The 21,173-nt window shown below is 37.7% G+C and overlaps 1 protein-coding gene across 2 annotated transcripts in view; it reads left to right on the top strand.

Moving 5' to 3' along the window:
* LOC149833224 (calcium-dependent lipid-binding family protein) overlaps positions 1-21,173 on the top strand; it is a 226,229-nt gene that overhangs the window by 160,861 nt on the left and 44,195 nt on the right. For both annotated transcript variants that reach the window (XM_090015000.1, XM_090015001.1), the window contains 11 exons: positions 99-183; positions 1,122-1,433; positions 1,641-2,033; positions 2,125-2,443; positions 2,689-2,847; positions 2,917-3,080; positions 3,254-3,434; positions 3,611-3,877; positions 3,955-4,161; positions 16,242-16,296; positions 20,838-20,968. In XM_090015000.1, the coding sequence (XP_089871126.1) occupies positions 99-183; positions 1,122-1,433; positions 1,641-2,033; positions 2,125-2,443; positions 2,689-2,847; positions 2,917-3,080; positions 3,254-3,434; positions 3,611-3,877; positions 3,955-4,161; positions 16,242-16,296; positions 20,838-20,968 (2,273 nt within the window). The remainder of the gene's footprint in view (positions 1-98; positions 184-1,121; positions 1,434-1,640; positions 2,034-2,124; positions 2,444-2,688; positions 2,848-2,916; positions 3,081-3,253; positions 3,435-3,610; positions 3,878-3,954; positions 4,162-16,241; positions 16,297-20,837; positions 20,969-21,173) is intronic.

Below are 21,173 nucleotides of genomic sequence, written 5' to 3'. Positions count from 1 at the left end.
ATAAAGTTGTTTGTTTTATATTGGTTGTTGCAATTGGATATAGTAACATTTACTTTCCAGTTTTTTTAGTGGCTTATTCTTGACTAATTTTTTGTTAGGGAATGGTTCTGGATTGAATCTTTGCATTTGGAGACCTCAAGCACCTTCAAATTATGCTATTTTGGGTGATTGTGTAACATTTGGGTAGGTCAATATATCATTGGCATAGTTTCTTGCACACACACACACACACACACACACACACACACACACATGTCGACACAAAACCTAGGTTCAAACTACATATGAACTGGGCATATCAGTTTGATCCTGCTTCTGGTTTATTTTGACAGTTTTTTTATATAATAAATTTGATACTACGAATGTGATCCACATGCTTGGTTTTGTAGAAAACGGCTCTTGGATTGTCTGATTATGTCATGTGAACAAGTTCTTTTAAGGATTCAAAAATCAGTGCTAACAATTTCTGTAACTTTCATGGCTTAAAAATCATGTTTTTCCTTCGAAAAAACATGATCCAAAATTCCTAGCTGTTGGACCATGACAAACACAGTTGCAGTAAAAGTGATTTTATATGGCCCAGTTCATACGAAATGTGGGTTGTACCTACCATTATATATATATATATATAGATAGATAGATAGATAGAGAGAGAGAGAGAGAGAATATACACATATTTCTTCAACTTCATTCATTGATCACAATAGTTTATTGCATTAAAAAATCATTGCTTTTTTTCTTTCAATGTGCTTCTTGAAGTTGGGGGAAAAAGCACCTGATCAGCACAGAGTTTATTCTTTCTAATGTCAAATGACATTTAAACATACAAGTTAAATTGTTTTATGTATCCTGTTACCTAAGCAAGTATGGTTTTTCAAGGATGTTTGAAGGCTTACTTAATTGCTACAGTAAGGAGCCTTATTTAGAACACTTGTGTTGTACATGATTTAATTATTAACTTTGGGGATACATTTTTTATCAAAAAAGTGGTGGAGCAAATGCTTTTCTGAATTAAAAGGTTTAAACTTCTTCCTGTCAAGGAAATAAGAAAGGTGTAATAGAATGTATCCTAAAAACATAAATGGTATTTTAAGAGGTCCATGATTCTATTGTATTTGCAGGCCAGTTCCTCCATCTCAGGCAGTAATGGCAGTTAGTAACACCTATGGGCGTGTACGGAAAGCAGCCGGGTTCGACCTTGTTGGTTCATTATCCCGTATCTACGGACTGGAGAATAGCGGCAACCAGTCTGTTGATGAACATGGATCCTCATTATGGATTCCAATTCCTCCACCAGGCTACAAAGCATTGGGATGCATAGCTCATGTTGGAAACAAACCTCCGCCCAATCATATAGTTCATTGCATACGTTCTGATCTAGTAACTTCTGCGGCTTTTCTAGATTGCATTCTCTATGTACCTCCAAATCCAAGGTCATTTTTCTTTTGTCCCTATCCTTTTCTATGTCTTGCATTGTTCCTTTATATCCATGCTTGCACTCTTTGTTTACAAACCCTCAGTTTTGAAAGTGGCTTGTTTTTTTAATTCATTGCCTGATTTGTCTATTTCACAATCTCCTTCATGTCACTTCAAATTAATTGCAATAGTTGGTCATGGTTCTTATGATTTTTTGGCGGCAGATTTCCTACTGGATTCAGCATGTGGCACATTGAGAATGTAGTTGGTTCCTTTTATGCACATTCAATGGTTGAATGCCCTAAGAAATGTTTGAGCTTTGATCTCCATGAGATTCTTAGAAGAAACACAAGCAAAGCTACAGCTTCTACGGATGATTTACCAGTTGATTTCTCTGTTGATGATGGTGAGAATCAGCATGTGAGAACACATAGTTCAAGTACCTCTGGCTGGGATATCCTAAGATCAATATCGAAGTCCAGTGGCTATTACTTGTCAACTCCACATTTCGACAGGATTTGGTGGGACAAGGGTTGTGAACTCAGAAGGGCAGTTTCAATTTGGAGACCGCAGCCTCGTCCTGGTTTTTTAATACTGGGTGACTGCATTACAGAAGGGTGAGTTAGTATCCTTTCTTTTTTTTTCTTTTCTTTTTGCCATTTTTTTTGTGATCATTTTGATTAGTTGCTTCTGCTCTCTTGCTTTCAGCTTAGAACCACCTGCTTTAGGCTTGGTTTTTAGGAGAGACAATTCTGGAATATCTGCAAAACCTGTGCAGTTCACCAAAGTTGCTCATATAGCAGGAAAAGGGATTGAAGAGGCTTTCTTTTGGTTCCCAGTCGCCCCTCCTGGTTATGCTTCTTTAGGTTGTGTAGTATCAAGAGTGGATGAGTGCCCCTCTGTGGAATCCTTTTGCTGTTTGCGGATTGATCTTGTTAATCAGGCAACAATTTCAGATCAGCCAATTTCCTGTTTTGCTAGCTCAAAGGCCTCTCAAAACTGGAGCATTTGGAGAGTTGATAATCTGGTTGGTTAGCAATGTTTGGTTTAGCTGTTTAGCTACTTATATAGGATCCTAAATTGATGTCATTTGCCTTGGGATGTTTGTTTGTGATCTGGTTCTTTTATCTCTAAATGACTTTCTTGCTTCTTTGCTTTAGTTGATAATCTGAAGTGCTGATTCATTTTAGCCTTTTATTTCTATTGAATTGATAACTTCTTCCATGTTTTTGTTGGTGATTATTCATATTTCTTGTTATTCACTTTTTGTAGGCAAATACCTTTCTTGCAAGGTCTGATCAAAGAAAACCATCTGACCGTCTGGCTTATAGCATAGGCGATTGTGTAAAGCCTAAAACAAATGAGAATTTAAGTGCTGAAATGAAGCTAAAATGTTTCTCTCTTACCGTTCTTGATGACTCCTGTGGGATGGTACGTGTTTTTTGTCGAATGTTTTACAGTTGATGGAGGCTGTGCCTTATCGTTAACATATGATTTCAGATGACACCTTTCTTTGATACAACGGTTACAAATTTAAATCTTGCAACGTATGGTCGACCTGAGGCAATGAGTGCGGTTTTGATCTCCTCTATTGCTGCATCCACATTCAACACAAAGCTTGAAGCATGGGAGCCTCTTATAGAGCCTTTTGATGGGATATTCAAGTAAAGATATGTGCATACATACATATGCATGTGTGTTTGTCCTCATAGTGATGGTTCTTGCTGGCTTTGATTGTTTTGTGGTTACTTGTTCAGTAAAGAGTAGACTCTGACATTAATAATTAATTCACTCTTTCTAATGTTGATTTTTTCCTTTTTGTTTTGGTTCTATGGAGGTATGAGTCATACAAGACCAACTTGCATGTGTCCACTAGCACTGGCAAACGGGTCCGTGTTGCAACAACTGGTACTGTGAATGTGAATGTTACTGCTGCAAATCTTGAAGCCTTTGCTGGTGTTCTAGTGTCTTGGAGAAAGCAAGCACAGTTCAGGCAGAAAATTTTACACGATGACATGGTCAGAAACTCAGAATGTTTTCTAGTTGTTTAACGATTACAAATTTTAGCATTAGAGTTGCACTGAGTCCATTAATATGGATTTCTTGTGGGCTATTCTTGTTTTTTTCTACAAATTTTTTTATCGTCATGACTGATTGATTGCTTTTGGATGCTGATCTCTTCTGATTGTTTCAGGAAAATAGGTCTTTGATATGTTTGGATGACTCGAATAGTTCTGCATTGGAAGAAACTGATTCTCATAATTTCTTTATTGAGAACAAACTGGGATGTGACATTTATTTGAAAAAGTTGGGTAATAACTCTGAAGCTACTGAATTGATAAGGAATGCAGAAAGCACTTCAGCATGGTTTCCTCCATCTAGATTCTCAGATAGGTTTAACAGTGCCACTGCAGTGCACGTGATCCACCGCTTCGTTGTTGTTCATGTGTTTGAGTCTAGGGTATATATTTCTTTTTTTTTGCTCTTTTAGGAATGTCTATGATATCTGTTGATGATTGGAAGCTTTTGTGTTTGCAGGGACTGACAATTTTTTATGATGGAAATGAACATGATTTTTTCTGTGCTTTACGTTTGGTTGCTTCTAATCAAGCATCAGATCAGCAAAAACTTTTCCCTCAAAGTGCAAGAACACGGTGCAGTAGGCCTGCTGTCACAAAGTCGGATAAATTGTGCAATGGTGTTGTACGATGGAATGAATTATTCATCTTCGAAGTTCCTCAGAAGGTCTGGTTGAGTTTGTGGTTGCTACTTTAATCTGTGATGTTCCCCACAGTTTGCCATTCATTGTCGCTTATCTTGTGTGTTATAGATGACTTAAAACCTGTCACAGAGATGCAGACATGGGTATGGGACACAAGCTTTGTACAACACGAGTTTTGCAAAACTAGGACATAGGGCTATGGCCACAACTACAATTGCACATATTATATGTGAAATTATGTTAAATTCAGAATTCTTGATCTGAGAAATAAAGTATAAATATCTTAAGAGTAAATTCTTAAACAATTCTAAGCTACTATGGATAATAAATGTAGATAATAAACATAAATTTATGCGACCAGTTATCTGAAAGAGCAATATTAACATTAATGTGCACAAATGTTTAAGCTCTTAGATAAGATTTATTTTTACTTGTCGAGTGCCCTCCATATTATCCCCCATGCCTAATGCTAAGCAATAGAAGTCGCTTTATTGTCACTCTTTAACAAAGAACATGTTTAACCATACCCACTTTGTACTCAATTTAGATAAGGGAATTACTAAAGGGGCATTTGAATACCTTGGTTGTTAGAACTGAAGGTCTGATTTGGCATGGGGTCCATGCCAGGTCGTTCCTAAACAAGGGATCTCGGAACCTTATTTCCAAGATTTCCTTTCTCCCCCCAAAATACACAGATATGTGGCCCAAAAAAGAAAGAGTGGAATTGTAGGGGGCCTGGCTGTGCTGATTGATCAGGGCAAGATCCTTGTATCTGAGATCCTAGGATACCAGATTGCCTCAGATCTGAGATTGAAATCTTTCAAGTCATGTCCTAGCTGTTCACTTATCGCCTTCTTCAACTTGCATACCTGATTAACCGAATTATTATTATTATTCAACTTTCAAGTGACAAAGCTGCTCCTGGCATGGGCTTCTTTATGTTAATCATACACTGATCTTGGGAAAATTTTCAGGTATGGCTCACATATTACGATAATGTTTGTGTCTATATTGAATTACAAACTCTACAAATTAATGCAAAAAGAACATGAAAGTGTAATGAAATACAAGCTCACATGAGGCTATAGAAAGATCTCAACCACACAATAATGAAGCCACTAATGGGCAAAATACAAATAACCACAAAATGCTTAAACACAAGATCACAATCAAGAACACATGAAAATAAATAATATTGGATTCAAATGCTAAAAAACATTAAAGTGAAGAGGGAACTAACCCCTCTATTTATACACCAAAGGAGACAAAGGGGGGGGGGGGGGGGTGGAGGGGGCTCCCATAGAGTCGTTGGGGAGAGTCCCAATGGCTCTATGGAAGGACCAAAAAAACCCTTGGTCAAATCAATAAAAGAAAGAAAATTCAAAATAGGCCCTAGTGGACTATTCTAATTACATGTGATAATAGACAAAACTACCCTTGTGGGTTATGATAATATATATATATATATATATATATATATATATATATATATATATATATTATCATACATCTTAACACCCTCCCTTAAACTTATGGTCAGATCATCAAAAGTTTGTTAAAGAGAGATAAATCAAGGTTTAGGAAGAGCTTTGGTGAAAAAATCTTCAAGTTGATACTCTGAGGTGATGTACGACAAGTCAATAATTCTTTTCAGATACTTATCACGTACATTGTGACAGTCCATCTCAATATGCTTTATTCTTTTATTGGAAGGTGTGATTACTTGCAATATAAATTGCAACTTTTGTTGTCACAAGATATCTTTGAAGGTTTGGAGATGAAAACTCTCATGTCTTGGAGAAGAATCTTTAACCATACTAGCTCGATATTTTGCTTCAGTTGAAGACAATGAGACATTATGTTGTTTCTTGCACCTCCAAGAAATTAAGGAATCTGCTAAGAAAACACAAAAACCTGTAGTTGAAATTCTATCATTTGAGTTACCACCTCAATCAGCACAGTATAAGCAGTTAAATCTAAGGATAAAGAGGTGGATATGAAAATCCCTTTTGAGATTGTGTTTTTATATATCAAACAATCCTCATAATTGCACCCATGTGTACTGTGGTAGAAGCATGCTGAAACTGACTTGCGGCATGGATCGCATAAGCGATATCAGTTCGAGTGATAAAGAGGTAGGTAAGTGATCCAATCAATTGGCGATATAGAGTAGGATCTTCGAGTAATGTCATCTTCAAGTCTTAATTTAGCATTTATGACTTCTGAGGTCTCCACCTTTTTTCATCAGGAACTCCTGACCTAGTACATATGTCAGCAGCCAATTTCATCTAAGAGAGAATATATCCTCTGGGTGAGTAGGCAACTTCAATGCTTAAAAAATATCTCAAAAACTCCAAGTCAAACATCAAATTTTTTCTTTAGAACATATTTAATTTCAATAACCTTTTCTTTTTCATTTCCTGTGATGATCATGTCATCAACATATATAAAGAGTATCACAATCTTAGTACATGTTTTATTGACAAAAAGAGTGTCAATATAACAAGAATTGAATCTTAAATCAGTTAACACAATACTAAATTTATCATACCAAGCCTTAAGGGCTTGTTTAAAACCATACAAGGCCTTTTTGAGCTATAAAATTTTATCATTAATATTAACCCCTAGAGGGAGATCCATGTAAACTTTCTTACATGGATCTCCATTTAAAAGGGCATTCATATTATCTAATTGATAGATTGGTCATTGTTGAATGGAGGCAATGGCAATTAAGGTTCGAACACTAGTCATCTTAGCAACAGGAGCGAAGGTTTTCTCATAGTCTATTTCATAGTCGTGAGCATATCTTTTAGCAACTAATTTTGCTTTAGACCTTTCTAAAGACCCATCACTTTTGGTTTTGACTTTAAATACCTATCTACATTCTATTAGGTTTCTTGCCTAGAGGGATCAACTATTTTCCAAGTGTTGGCTTTCCTAAGGGCATTAAGCTTCATTTTCATTGCTTCATTCCAATGGGGATATTGTTTGTCATCTTTATAATGAAATGGCTCATAAGAGTGAAGAGTTATTAAACATGCTCTAAAATTGGTAGAAAAAAGAATCATAGGATACAAATCTAATAGGAGCATTAGAAATTTGATCTCCTAAGTTGGGATTCCTCTAAGGGTATATTTTGAAATTGTCAAGGGCACATGGATGATCACCTTGTCCTCAAGTAGGTTTAGATGATTCCATTAAGCATCAATTTTGGGAAGATTTAGATGGAGTAGTACAAGGGATATCTTATGGAGAAAAGCTTTTCATCGGCGGTGACCTTAATGGACATGTAGGCATTAGTAGGGATGGATTTGAGAGTATACATGGAGGCTATGGTATAGGAGAAAGAAATGAAAGTGGAGAAAGGATTTTAGATTTTTGTTTGTCCTATGATATGATCTTAGCAAACACTTGGTTTAGGAAGAGAGAGTCTCACCTAGTAACATTTAAAAGTGGGGTTAATACGAGTCAGATAGATTTTTTCCTACTTAGAAAGAGAGATAGGGGTTGTTGCATCGATTGTAAGGTTATACCGGGAGAAAGTGTAGCTACACAACATAGAGTCTTAATTTTAGATCTTAGAATTAGACAATGCCTCAAAAGGGATAGACATAAGATAGATCCTAGAATTAAGTGGTGGGCACTGAAAGGAGCTAAACAAGGAATGTTTGTAGAACAGGTAGTTAAGGAAGTTGATTGGTGTCTCGAGGAGGATTCAGAATCAATGTGGAATAAGATAGCGGGTGGCATGAGAAAAGTGGCTAAGGAGGTATTGGGTGAGTCTAAAGGCGGTGCACCACTAGGTAAGGATACATCATGGTGGAACGAGGATGTCAAAGTAGCTATTAAGGTTAAAAGAGAGTGTTATAGAAATCTAAGTAAGAGTCGTGATAATGAGAATTTGGAGAAGTATATGATAGCAAAGAAGGAAGCTAAAAAAGTTGTTCGAAACGCGAGGGCTAAGGTATATAAGGAGGTTTATGACAAGTTGGATACCAAAGAAGGCGAGAAGGATATTTATAGGCTTGCAAAGATGAGAGATAGGAAATCGAAGGATTTGGGTATGGTTAGATGTATCAAAGATGAAACGCAAAGGGTTTTAGTCAAAGATGGGGAGATTAAGGAGAGATGGAAAGATTATTTTGATAAGCTATTTAATGATAGTCATGCTCAAGATCTTGGAGACATCTCCATTCCTTTTCATGAGATAAATCGTGACTTCATGCGCAAGATTCAAAAGAAAGAAATTGCAGAGGCTTTAAAGAAAATGAAATCAAGAAGGGCAGTTGGCCCAGATGGTATACCTATCGAGGCTTGGAAATGCTTGGGAGAGAAATGTTTAGAATGGTTGACAAATCTTTTTAACTTGATTTGGCGAACAAATAAGATGCCTAATGAGTGGAGGAAGAGTACTTTGGTGCCTTTATATAAGAATAAGGGTAATATACAAGATTGCACAAACTATCGTGGTATAAAACTCATGAGTCATACTATGAAACTTTGGGAGAGGGTGATTGAGTCTAGGTTGAGGAAGGTTGTCATGATATCGGAGAATCAGTTTGGTTTTATGCCTGGAAGATCAACTATGGAAGCTATACATCTTCTTAGACAACTTATTGAAAGATATAGAGAGAGGAACAAAGATTTGCATATGGTTTTTATTGATTTAGAAAAGGCATACGATAGAGTACCTAGGGACGTTCTTTGGTGGACAATGATGAAGAAAGGTGTTTCTCTCAAGTACATTAGTATAATTAAAGATATGTATGAAGGAGTAGTAACCAATGTCCGCACTTGTGGAGGGGTGACAACCAATTTTCCGATAACGGTTGGGTTACATCAAGGATCTGCTTTAAGCCCTTTCCTATTTGCGATAGTGATGGATGAGCTTACGAGATCAATTCAAGAAAATGTACCGTGGTGTATGTTGTTTGCTGATGATATTGTTTTGATTGATGAGTCTAGAGCTGGGGTTAATGCTAAGTTAGAATTATGGAGACAGACATTGGAAGCTAGAGGTTTTAAGTTGAGTAAGAGTAAGACGGAATATATGGAATGTCGGTTTAGTAAGCAACGAAGTAGTGATGGGAGTGTAGTGAAGCTCGGTGAGCAAGAAATACCGGTGAATGATTATTTCAAATATTTGGGATCCATCATTCAAAAGTATGGAGAAATTGATGGGGATGTAAATCATAGGATAAAGGTTGGGTGGATGAAATGGAAAAGTGCAACTAGAGTGTTGTGCGATCGTAGAATGCCATTGCGGTTGAAGGGAAAGTTTTATAGGACGACTATTAGACCCGCTTTACTATATGGTTCGGAATGTTGGGCTGCCAAGAGACATCATATTCAAAAATTGAGTGTAGCTGAGATGCGGATGCTTAGATGGATGTGTGGAAATACAATAAAAGATAAGATTCGGAACGAGGAGATACGTAAGAAGGTAGGTGTTGCACCCATTGAAAATAAGATGCGAGAGAATCGTTTACGGTGGTTTGGACATATTCGGCGAAGGCCTAATGATGCTCCAGTTAGAAGGTTGGAGAAATGGGAAAATATATTAGTTAAAAGAGGTCGGGGTAGGCCTAGGAAGACTTGGATGGAGATGATAGGAAAAGATATGAATGCTTTGAACCTCACCGAGGACATGGCATTGGATAGAAATGATTGGAGGAAAAGGATTCATGTGGAAGACCCCAAATGAATTTCTTTTTTGGTTCATATCGCTGACCCCAATGGTTTTGGGATGAAGGCGTAGTTGTTGTTGTTGTTGTTTTCTTTTTGCTAAGTCATTTTGTTGAGGGGTTCTAGGACAAGACCTTTAATGACAAATGCCACTTTGTTTCAAGTAATTTTGAAAATCATTTGACATATATTCTTCTCCCGAATCGGACCTAAGAATTGATATATTACTAAGGAATTGATTTTTAATCATCATATGACATTCCTTAAAAAAGGAGAACACATCGAATTTAAGATTTAGAAAGTAAACCCATGTGTATCTAATGAAATCAACAAAAACAAGGTAATATGTGTAACCTCCCTTCGATATGACCGATGAAAGATCCCATACATCTAAATGCACTAATTCAAAAGGACGAGTAGAAGTGAAAGATCTTTGGGGAAAAGGAATAGCTTCTATTTTTTCAAAAATGCAATCTTTACAAGATATATATCTTTCATTACAAATATTTTTCAAAAAAGAAAGGAGATACATCTTGACATAACTAGGATACCCAAGTCTCTTATGTTAAGTATCAAAATTTTTTTTTGTACATAATTACAAAATGGCTTGGGTGGAAGGGACAAAAAATTCATAAAATAAAAATCGCCTCTCCTATGACCTTGCCCAATTAGCTTCCTTGATTAGAGATCTTACATGGTGCAATCTTTAGATTTGAAAAAAATTTTGCAACCATGATTGAAAATTTGCGAGACAAAAAAAAATTAATTTAATTTTGAAACAACCTTATTTTTGGAACAAGAAATTTTTCCGAAGAGTTTGAATCAAGAGTCCCAATAGTATTTATTTTCAAAGAGGTTTCATCGTCAAAATCGCATTCTCATGATGGGTCATATGAAAGGAAACACCCAAGTCAAGAATCCACATACCTGAAAGCGATAAAGAAGATGCAATGGTGGCACCTGAAGTAGAAGATTATTTGAATAGTTGTTAAAGGGTCTCCGATATTTGACTTAGAGTGTCTTTGATATCTCCTCCATTCTTGCTAGATTCTTCCTTCTTGGGTGTGATCTCTCCAATAGAAACAATTTTGCCTTTAAGCTTTGGGCAAATCGGTTCAATGTCTCTGTTTATTATAATAATGACAAATAGCACCCTTCCTATATCCATTATTATAGTTATATTTTACAAAGTAAAGAGGCCTATTAGCCTTTACATTGATACCCTGCCTAGTAACTGTAATAACCTGAAGAAAAAAAATTTATAACCTTGGATTCGGGTCAGATCAGGAATCGGACCCGACCCAAACCCAGCTGAGGCACCGCCTCCCTCGCTGTCTCTTAAAAACAACGAAGCAAAGGGGGGGAGGTTCTCGAAACCTCCCTTTTCCCCTCTTTGCTCTCTCGTCTCTTCTCTCTCACCCTCTCGCTCCCTCGACTCTCTCTCCCTCACTGACTCCCTCGTCTTCCTCGATTCGTCGGAAACCACTGTCCGACCGCCGCCACCTGCGACCTTCCGTCTGACGACCACCAGGTACGCCTTTTCTTCCCTTTTCTTTTCCCTTTCGCCGCCTCCTCTTCCTCTTTTCTCTTCTCGCTCCCTCGTCTCTCTTTCTCCCTCGCTTCTCCGTTACGCAGGGAGGCGGCTTGGTCGCCTCCCTGCTGCCCTAGATTGCAGGGGAGGGGCAAAGCCCCCTCCCTGTGACTCCTTTTAGCCGCCCCTCCCTGTGTCGTGCTTGGTAAGGGAGGGGCTGATTCCCCTCCCGATGCCCTCTAGTTGCAGGGGTGGGGTCGATCCCCTCCCTTCATCTCCTTACTGCAGGGGAGGGGCTGAGCCCCCCTCCTCCCTTTTACGGCAAGGAAGGGGTTGAGCCCCCTCCCTGCTTTCTGTTACAGGCAGGGGAGGGGTTGAGCCCCCTTGCTCTTTATTTTGACACGGGAGGGGGGGTCGAGCCGCTCCCTGCTCCTTGTTGCGGCATGGGAGGGGTCGAGCCCCCTCCCTCTACCTCTTCTCTCTTTAGGCAGGGGCATCGCCCCTGCCTCCGTTGTTTTTCGGCAGGCGGGGGCAAGTCCTCTCGCCTCGCTCTTCTCTCGCATCAGGCGGGGGCTTCGCCCCCCTGCCTGTTCGCATTTCTTCAGGCAGTGGCCAAGCCCCTGCCTCCGTGCATGTTCGACAGGCAGGGGCGAAGCCCCCTGCCTCTCTTCTGCTTTGTCAGGCAGGGGTACAACCCCTTGCCTCCTCGTTGATTGCTGACAGCAGGTTAGCAGGGGTTCGCAGCTCCTGCCCCTGCTTCTTGCGCTGTTAGTAGGTGTGCAGGGCCATGATGCCCCTGCCTCTGCTTCCTTCACGTTAGGACGACGGCAGTGTCCCTGACCTTCTATTTTTAGTGTTAGTGTGCTAAGATTGTCGCTTTTGCAGCTCGTACGACGGATCTTGCTCGCGCTCCGTGACCCGAGCCGTCAATTGTTTATACCCGCAGACGCCAGCAAGCTTGCAACTCTCTGAGGTAGGGGAAGATTGCACAGAAGACTTGAACAATTGAATTAAGTTCAATTAACTAAAAAGGACCATTAAATAAATATATATAGAGAAATATATATATTTATACGAGTACACATTTAACTCAAGGACGCGGTTTCGCGATCCTTGCCCTTTACTTTTTGTCATGTCTTTACTTGTCGTCGCGCATTGCACCGAGGTTTTGCGTTGCACTCCTGCTTACAGTCTTTACTTTGTCGTCGCGCTTCGCGCCCAGGCTCTTGCTTTTCCATATGTGTTGCTACTGCCTTGCTATTGCAGATGACACTCAGGTTTTCGCTCATTGCATACGCTTTAGAGGCATCCTCGTGGAGGATACAAGAGGCATTTACCGCTCTTCCTCTTGCGACAAGAGTTGAGTCAGGAGTTTATCGATTCATCATTGTCGAAGGAGAGGGATCCCTAGCAGGGATTCGGTTTCTTCGAGTACGCAGTTTTGCAGACGAATTGGGGTTCGAGCGAACTTCTTAGCGGGGGTTTTGTTGAGAAACCCGTATCCCGTCTATCGAGACCGGTATCGAGTCATGCGAGGCATGTAGATACCCCGATAGCGGATAAGATTCTAAAAAATCGCATGCCAAATGTTGGCACAAGTTGTTGGTTGTTTCAAAAGATAAAGAATGTCAAAAGTAAAGCTTGAGAAACATTACATCTTTGTGAAATACTCATGTTGAGGCTTCTATTGAGTAGTTATACCCCCTTCATCCTAGAGTACTTGTAGTCGTGCACTACACGCTAGTACTGCGATGATCGGATGAGACAGTCGTGCGACCTCTAATAGTGTTAAATGCATAATGTTGTAATCATTTAAATGGTGACTGATTCGCCTTCACAGGCAAGATGCTCGAGTGGTTTAAAGACCACAGTATAGAATGGGTCGTTAGTTAAGCAACCTCTAATGCACCCATTCGCTTCTTGTTGTCTGTCAAGGGAGAGGACAGAGTGGTACAAAACTCCAATGGACAGGTTGTTAACAACCACCCCACGGGTAATGATCCGGCCTCCCAAGTCATTGGAGTTAGGGGAAAGTGGCTACAATAGTTATCTCAACACTTCTGCAGAAGTTGGATGCATCTGTGGCACTGCTTACCTGCCTTTGGGGAATCCTCTCTCGGCTAAAGCCGTCCCTTTAGGAGCGGACTTAACTAGCTATTCGGGTTATTGAAAATACATATAATAACAGACGCTCGAACTAGTCTCAGTTGTTTTTACGTTTTGCCTGCGCGTACCCGCAGGCCAGTAATATCGAAACATAAAGTCTGTTCACACTAGTTGTTGGGTCGTGAGACTTGCTTTTTGCATAGTAGTTTACAGCTTACGATCAAATGAATCGTCATGCTATGTTTGACAGTTGCACTGCTTACCTGCTTTGAATTGCCTACCTGTTTGCACTGCTTACCTGTTTTAAACTGCCTACCTGTTTGCACTGCTTACTTGCTTGAATTGCTTACGTTCTGCACTGCTTACCTATTTAACTGCATATCTACTTTAAACTGCGTAACCTACTGAATTAGATGTACATAATTCAGTTTCCTGTAGTCTCTCTTGTGCACCTACTAGTTTTTCGCGAAACTAACCCATTCTATGGGTACATGTGATGATTAGGTACACCACGAGCGATGGCAATATGGCTTCAAGATTTTCTTCTTCCTACTCTTAGCTCGCGTCCTGGACGTTTTGGGTTTTGTAACGGATTTTCCTTGGGATATCCGAATTTTGTACTATTTGAAAACTTCTTTTAATGAAAGTGATTTTTCCAAGTGTCTTGCAAGTAGCATGGTTTGTGCGTTTTGGTTCTTTTAGCTAACGCACCCAAAGTTGTCAGCTTGTTTTATTCTGAATTTATCAAAAGAATAGTCTTCCGTTGATTTCATAAACAAACTCTGAAGGAAAGAGATATTTCTAGTCTCTTGCCTGTTTTCTGAAAAGGTTCGAAAGTTTGAAATTTTGGGGTGTTACAGTAACAGCGAAAACATCTTCACCTTTATTAGTCATACCAAGGCGAGTTTCTTCTTAACATACCTCAGCAAAAGCATCTTCAAGAGGCATAGCCTTAGTCCTACGAAGAAGAGAAGACCTTGTTCAAATTCCGATCTTAGACAATGAAGGAATTAGAAGTGTTTTTTCTCAATTTGTTCTCTGCTAAGCTAAATATCTTCGGGAGCTACCCATTTTGGCTTAAGAAATGCTAATTCTTCCCAAAGAGGAGACAAAGCACTAAAATAATCAAGGACGCTCATGTCCCCTTGTTTAGTGGTTTTAATTTTGTCTTGACAAAAATATTGTCTAGCAAAATCTTTTTGGTTATACATACCCTTAAAGAAAGAACCATGCTTCATTGGCTCTTCTAAACTTAGCAATATTAATACATATTTTTATGTCAACATTGTTTATAAGCCATGCCAAAATTTTTGCATGGTTGTTTCTCAATCTTCTACCTTTATTTAGTGTTCATGGATAGCTTTAACTCGATCATCTCCTTCAAGTACCTTCTCAACACCTTCTTCGATTTTGATAAGCTTCAAAGAGGGTTCAAGAGTAGTGTCCATCACTTGCCTTTGAGGTGATTCTCCATAGTGGAAGCCCACATCATGTAGTTTGATCCATTGAGTTTGAAGGGGAGCTCTATTCTCGATTCATGCTCCATGTCGAAAAAGGAGAGGGTAAAGAAGAAGAGAAAGCAAAACACTGTGATCTCCATGTCAAAAAGGGAGAGGGTAAAGAAGAAGAGGAAGCAAAACACTTTAGTCATAAGCACATGATCCTCTATCACCACTAACAAGGCCTCCAAGATCAAAAGAACCCAGTGGGCTTTAATAAATACAAGCTCACAAGAGGGATGCCACAAGAGGCTATAGAGAGATCTCAACCACACAATAATGAAGCCACTAATGGGCAAAATACAGAGAACCACAAAGTGCTTAAGCACAAGATCACAATCAAGAACACATAAAAATAAAAAATATTGGATTCATAAAATGCTAAAAAGCATTAAAGAGGAAAGGGGACTAACCCCTCTATTTATACACCAAAGGAGACCAAAGGGGGGCTCCCATAGAGCCGTTGGGAGCTCCCCAACGGTTATATTTATGACCGTTGGGGAGAGTTCCAATGGCTTTATGGAAGGACCAAAAAATCCCTTGGTCAAATCAATAAAATAAATTTAAAAAAATAGAAAGAAGAAAATTACAAAATAGTCCCTAGTGGATTATTCTAATTACATGTGACAAAAAGACAAAAATACTCTTGTGGGTTATGACAATATATATATATATATATACATAGATGTATATATATAAAATATAAATACATTTTAACAAAAAGTGCTGTAGATTAAGTTTTGCTTAGGGGAATAACCTGTTACTCATTACCAGCTCTTTGCTCTTTGCTCTTTGCTCTTTGCTCTTTGCTCTTTCGTAAAAGTGGAAGATCTAACTAGTCAGCCTGCTTTACCAATTTGGGATGAAGTTTAGAAGAGTATAAGAAAAAGATATCAACTTTTATGTCTTGTCAATTTTTATTTCTTATTTGATCGTCTTTCGCATAACTAAGACAGCAGGGTCTGCAATCTGTGGCACAGCCTATGGAAAGCAGTGAGCTATATAATGATCATGAGTAAAACAGAAACAAAGAAAAAGTGACTTTGAACAAGAATTTCTTATCCTATTAAATTTTCTCTGTTCTATTCATGTAATTTTTTTTAGTTTTCTTATGTATAACCGTCAGTGTCAATTCATTTCTGTCTTCTTGATCAAATGTAAATGAACTTCCAATGTCATCATGCACAAAGAAACTGATGGATTAGTAGAACTGGTTGTTTTAAATATTTCTGTTTGGTGTCTATCAATGGATATATCATTTCTAATTTTCATCCTTTTTCAGGGCCCTGCTAATTTGGAAGTTGAAGTCACAAATCTTGGAGCAAAAGCTGGAAAAGGTGTGTTTTTCATGATCTCTATGTTATTCGTATAAAAGTTTTTGTTTGTTCATTTGCTTATTAGGGTTGAATAAGTAGAAGACGAGGTAACTGAAGCCTGTATGTGCACATGCCTGTATGCATGCATGTGTGTGTATATGTGAGAGAGACCTATTAAAAGTATATCATAAAGCAGAAAATTATGTTAGTTTCTTAATAACATTTTAATTGTATAAGAAAATTTGAAAAGGTCACTCTTAATTGTTTAAAACCATTTGAAAAGAGGAACCTAAAAGTATGAAGCGAATCTGATGGCACCTTTATATTACAAGACAGCCTCTGGTTCAGCAAAGATATTAATAATTCCTACTTGGAGTTGGTGTTCAGTGTCTAATAATATTTGAGATTAGGAATATAAAAATATTAACATGATCTAATGCCACCTTTATATTACAAGACATATGCTCAGTTCAGCAACATTGTTAAATATTTCCTACTTTGAGCTTGTGTTCAGCTACTCTCTACTCATAACCTTTCTCAAAATTTGTCAATTTGTCTAATATTTTTTTTGTTGTTTGAATGGAAGCAATAATCTACCTCAAACTATGAAGAAAGAGGGTAAATGTCTGGCAATTTGTTTAATAGCACTCTTCTGCTTATTTCTGCATGACTTGAGCTCCTGCCAGCCAACTGACTGCTATATGAATGGTGGAAGATGAGAAACTTTGAGATGGAACACAATGAGAGCTTCATTCATTTTTTTAAGATTATTTACAACCTTTATTGGGGTCGGCACTTCTTTACACACTTTTTCCATTCCCAAAATGGCCTTACAATAATTGTAATGTACATAAGAATGATGCTGGACAGAAACATCCTGTACATAACAAAGAAATGGCAAATATTCCCGACTAATATACGACACTATTTACAAAGATTTTTCTTTTCATCTGCATCCAACACTAGGCAACACTGGCACTTCTCAAGGCTCCAGTTTTTTGTTCAATTATTTTGTACACCCTCTATCCGGACATTTTTTGATGTAAATGTACTTTTTAGAAATTTCAGTTATTATATGAAGTTTTGCTTGAAGTATCAGAGGAGGACTTATCAAATTAACTACTAGCATCTTGTTCATTCTTGGCCTGCATTGCTAATTTGAAAGCCTCCCTTTTTGTAGTTCACTCCGAAGTCAACGTTCAAATGTTCTTTACCCTGTTGTGTGAGGATCAACATGATGTGTCTACCGTCACAACACCTATATCCATGTCTAGATGACAATGGTTGACATTAGTGTTAAATATATATATATATATATATATACATGTATTTTTGTATGTATAATAGTATATATACATTTAAATGTATATATACTATACTTTTCTTTATTGTAATACGTAATACCCATCAGGGGTATTTTAGTTATTTCTCTTTGTAATAGGATCTGTCCAATAGGGACAAATTTATTCTTTTTTCTTTCTTTATTTGGTTAGGGGCTCTATGCTCTTTTGACCATAGAGACGTTGGGAGCTCCCAACGTCTCTATTGGGAGCTCCCAAAGGCCTTCCTCGTGCCTTATGTTTTGTGTAAATTGAGGGGGTTATCCCTCTCCCTTGTTAATGTTTTTTCTTAAGCATTTATAAAGATTATATTTTTTATGTGTGTGTTATTGCTCTTTGTAAGTTTTGTGTGCTTAGCCCTTTGTGGCTTATTGTATTTAGCCCATTAGTGGTTTTTGTGTTTGTGCCTATGGTACCTGGACACTCCATTTTTTCCCGCGTACCCGTGTCGACACCCGAACACATCATTTTACCCTCCACACATACAAATTTTATTCAGTTTATAATTTTATAATTATGTTTTCAGTATATAATATATATTTTAGATATAGCATATATATTTAGATTATATTCAGTTTATTTTGAATTTATTTTGTATTTATGTGATATTTAATATATATATAGCCGTGTCCCAGTATCCACATTTTCTGAAATTGTGTTGCACATGTACCTGCACCTACACCCGTACCCTGGTGTCATAGGTTTGTGCACTTTTGTAGCCCTTTAGTGGCATTGTGTTTGTGTACACCTTGTTTCATTACATGATATCAGAGCATTTTTGTCAACAGATATTAGAGTTGTTGGGGTTCCCCAACAGCTATAATTATAGCCTTTGGGAGATCCCCAACACTTGTGGCCTATTTAAAGAGGGTTTCATCCCCTCTCTTGTTAATGCTTCTCTTAAGCATTTTTAATACAAATTCTATTTATTTTTATTGTGCTCTCTTGCTCATATTGTGAGTGTGATGTGTTAGCCCTTTGTGTCATATTGTATTTTGCCCATTAGAGGCTTTTGTGTGTGTGCACACATTGTAGCCCTTAGTGGCATTGTTCCTGTGCACTTGTGTTTTCATTGTATATATATGAGAACTGAACATATTAGGCCCTCTTTTCTCGTTCTCCCCTGTTAGGCCCCGTAGTTTGAAGTCTTTTATGATAGATCTGAATCGTTAGATGTGTTTAGCATGCTCGATTTAGTGGGAATCGACTCTTGGATCATGTTTTTTGATGAAAAAATGTATTTTTATGAGCCGAAATTTTTTTTGCCTTCATATCCATTGATTTTAGATCACCAGAAAAACCTGTATACAGGTCAGATTCCGGTGATCCAAAAGCCAGTTCCCACTAAACAAAACCTATAGATCACATCTATGATGTTAGATGTGAGAAAAAATGCCAAAAACTATGATTTTTGAAGGGGCCTAACGGGGCAGAACCAGCGCATTACTCTCTCTCTCTCTCTCTCTCTCTCTCTCTCTCTCTCTCTCGCTATATATATATATATATATATATATGTATATATATATATATGTATATATATATATATATTATTTATTTATTCATGTTGTTGTGTATGTATTATAGTATATATAATTTAAATGTATATATACTATACTTTTTTTATTGTAATAAGTAATACCCATCAGGGGTATTTTGTCTTTGTAATAGGGTATGTCCAATGGGGACAGATTTATTAATGTACTTTTTTAAAAAAAATTATTTTTCCTTTCTTTATTTGCTTAGGGGCTCTATGGCCTTTTGACCATAGAGACAGCTATATTTATAGTCGTTGTGCCCAACGTCTCTGTTGGGAGCTCCCAAAGGCATTCCTCATGCCTTATGTTGCGTATAAATTGAGGGGGTTATCCCTCTCTCTTGTTAATGATTTTTCTTAAGCATTTTATAAAGATTATATTTTTTATGTCTGTGTTTTTGCTCTTTGTAAGTTTTGTGTGCTTAGCCCTTTGTGTCTTATTGTATTTAGCCCATTAGTGGCTTTTGTGCACTTTTGTAGCCCTTTAGTGGCATTGTGTTTGTGTGCACCTTGTTTCATTACAATTAGATGTCCATTACATGGTACAGGATCCCTGAGATCAATGTTTTGCTATATAAGCAGCCAGCCATTTTATATATGTACTCCATGCCATATTGCTCTTGTATGGTGTTGCTTTAAAAAATTTCGTAAACGTCTACTTGGGTGTGAAGACAGGTATGCCTGAAGTCCTAATGCATATTATGTACATTATACCTGATTGTGTGATGGTTAAAAAGATAATCTTGCCCAGAAGTGTTTGGAACACATGCCCATATACATGTTCATGGGGCATGTCCGTATTTCAAATTAGATGTTTTGAGATTAATGATTGGATGAAGAATTCTCAAATATGAAACTGTTCCAGAGTATCATAGATTAGATGTACTGAAATCCCTAGATCCCCTTCAACCTTATGTATTGTTAACTTTTACAGAGAACTGAATCTAGAAAGTCGTTCTGATTCAATTTGACAAGTGGGTTCCCTCTCGGTCGGTGTGGAAAAGATTGATCATGAGCACCCACAGCTTGTCTTTGAAGTTAACATGTTACATTGTATACTTCCGATTTACTTGTAATGGCAGCAATGGATTGGTTGTTTGCTAAAATCATGTTATGAAATTGATGAAGCAGCATCAATTCACATTAATTTAAGAGGTCACAAGAGGCCTTGTAAAATTCTTACCTATGATGTGCTTAAGATCACCACGGATTAAATAAGCTCTTGCAGATCGTATTGTAATATCATGTTGTCTTATGTGTTCAATGTTTGATGTTAATCTGCACTTATTCCATATTTTGTTACATGAATTTGGCCTTTGAAATATTGGCATCCCATCTCTTCTATCCAAGGGAGAAGATCTCAGCACACGTAAATGTGGCCTGTAAGTGTGAAGGAAATTTCTCTGATGGCCACAATGCAATATTTTTTTCTTCCAGTGTTTTTGCTGCTTATCTCTTTTGTATTTTATGTTCCTTTTGTTATGTTCTCACGTGAAACTGGTCATTATTGTTATTTTATCATCTCCATTCTTTATCTAGTGATCTTTAGCTCATAGATTTTCTTGTTTTGTTAACTTTCTCCATCATACAATTTGTTTATGAAGTGTATTATGGTAGGTATTCAAAGATATGGCTCATTAAAGCCTTTTTGCTCTTCTGTTAGGCTGATCTTCTATTTTATAATGTAGGGGAAGTCGTTGGTGTGTTTTCAATTCCAATTACTGATGGTGCATCAGTTTTAAACCCCAAATTTGCACGTATATCTTCACACAGACATAGTGATCTTCCAGATTTTGCTTCATATTCTCTGAGGAGAAAGGTCCTTTTACTGCCCTTTGTTCCTCTCACTTCAACCATCCATTCCATGCTCATATCTGAAGTTAATAATGCATAGGTGCATTTATTGTTGTTAGTATTTATAGAATGCTCGTTATATTATCAGTGAGTTGGGAGAAAATGTTGATACATAACTGTATGTCATAGCAGGCAAGTATTGGGTCATTATCTTGATAGACCTAAAACCT

The sequence above is a fragment of the Nuphar pumila genome, chromosome 7, assembly GCF_984573655.1.
Source record: "Nuphar pumila chromosome 7, dmNupPumi1.hap1.1, whole genome shotgun sequence".
NCBI lineage: Eukaryota > Viridiplantae > Streptophyta > Magnoliopsida > Nymphaeales > Nymphaeaceae > Nuphar > Nuphar pumila.
This window is presented reverse-complemented; position numbering and strand designations above follow the sequence as displayed.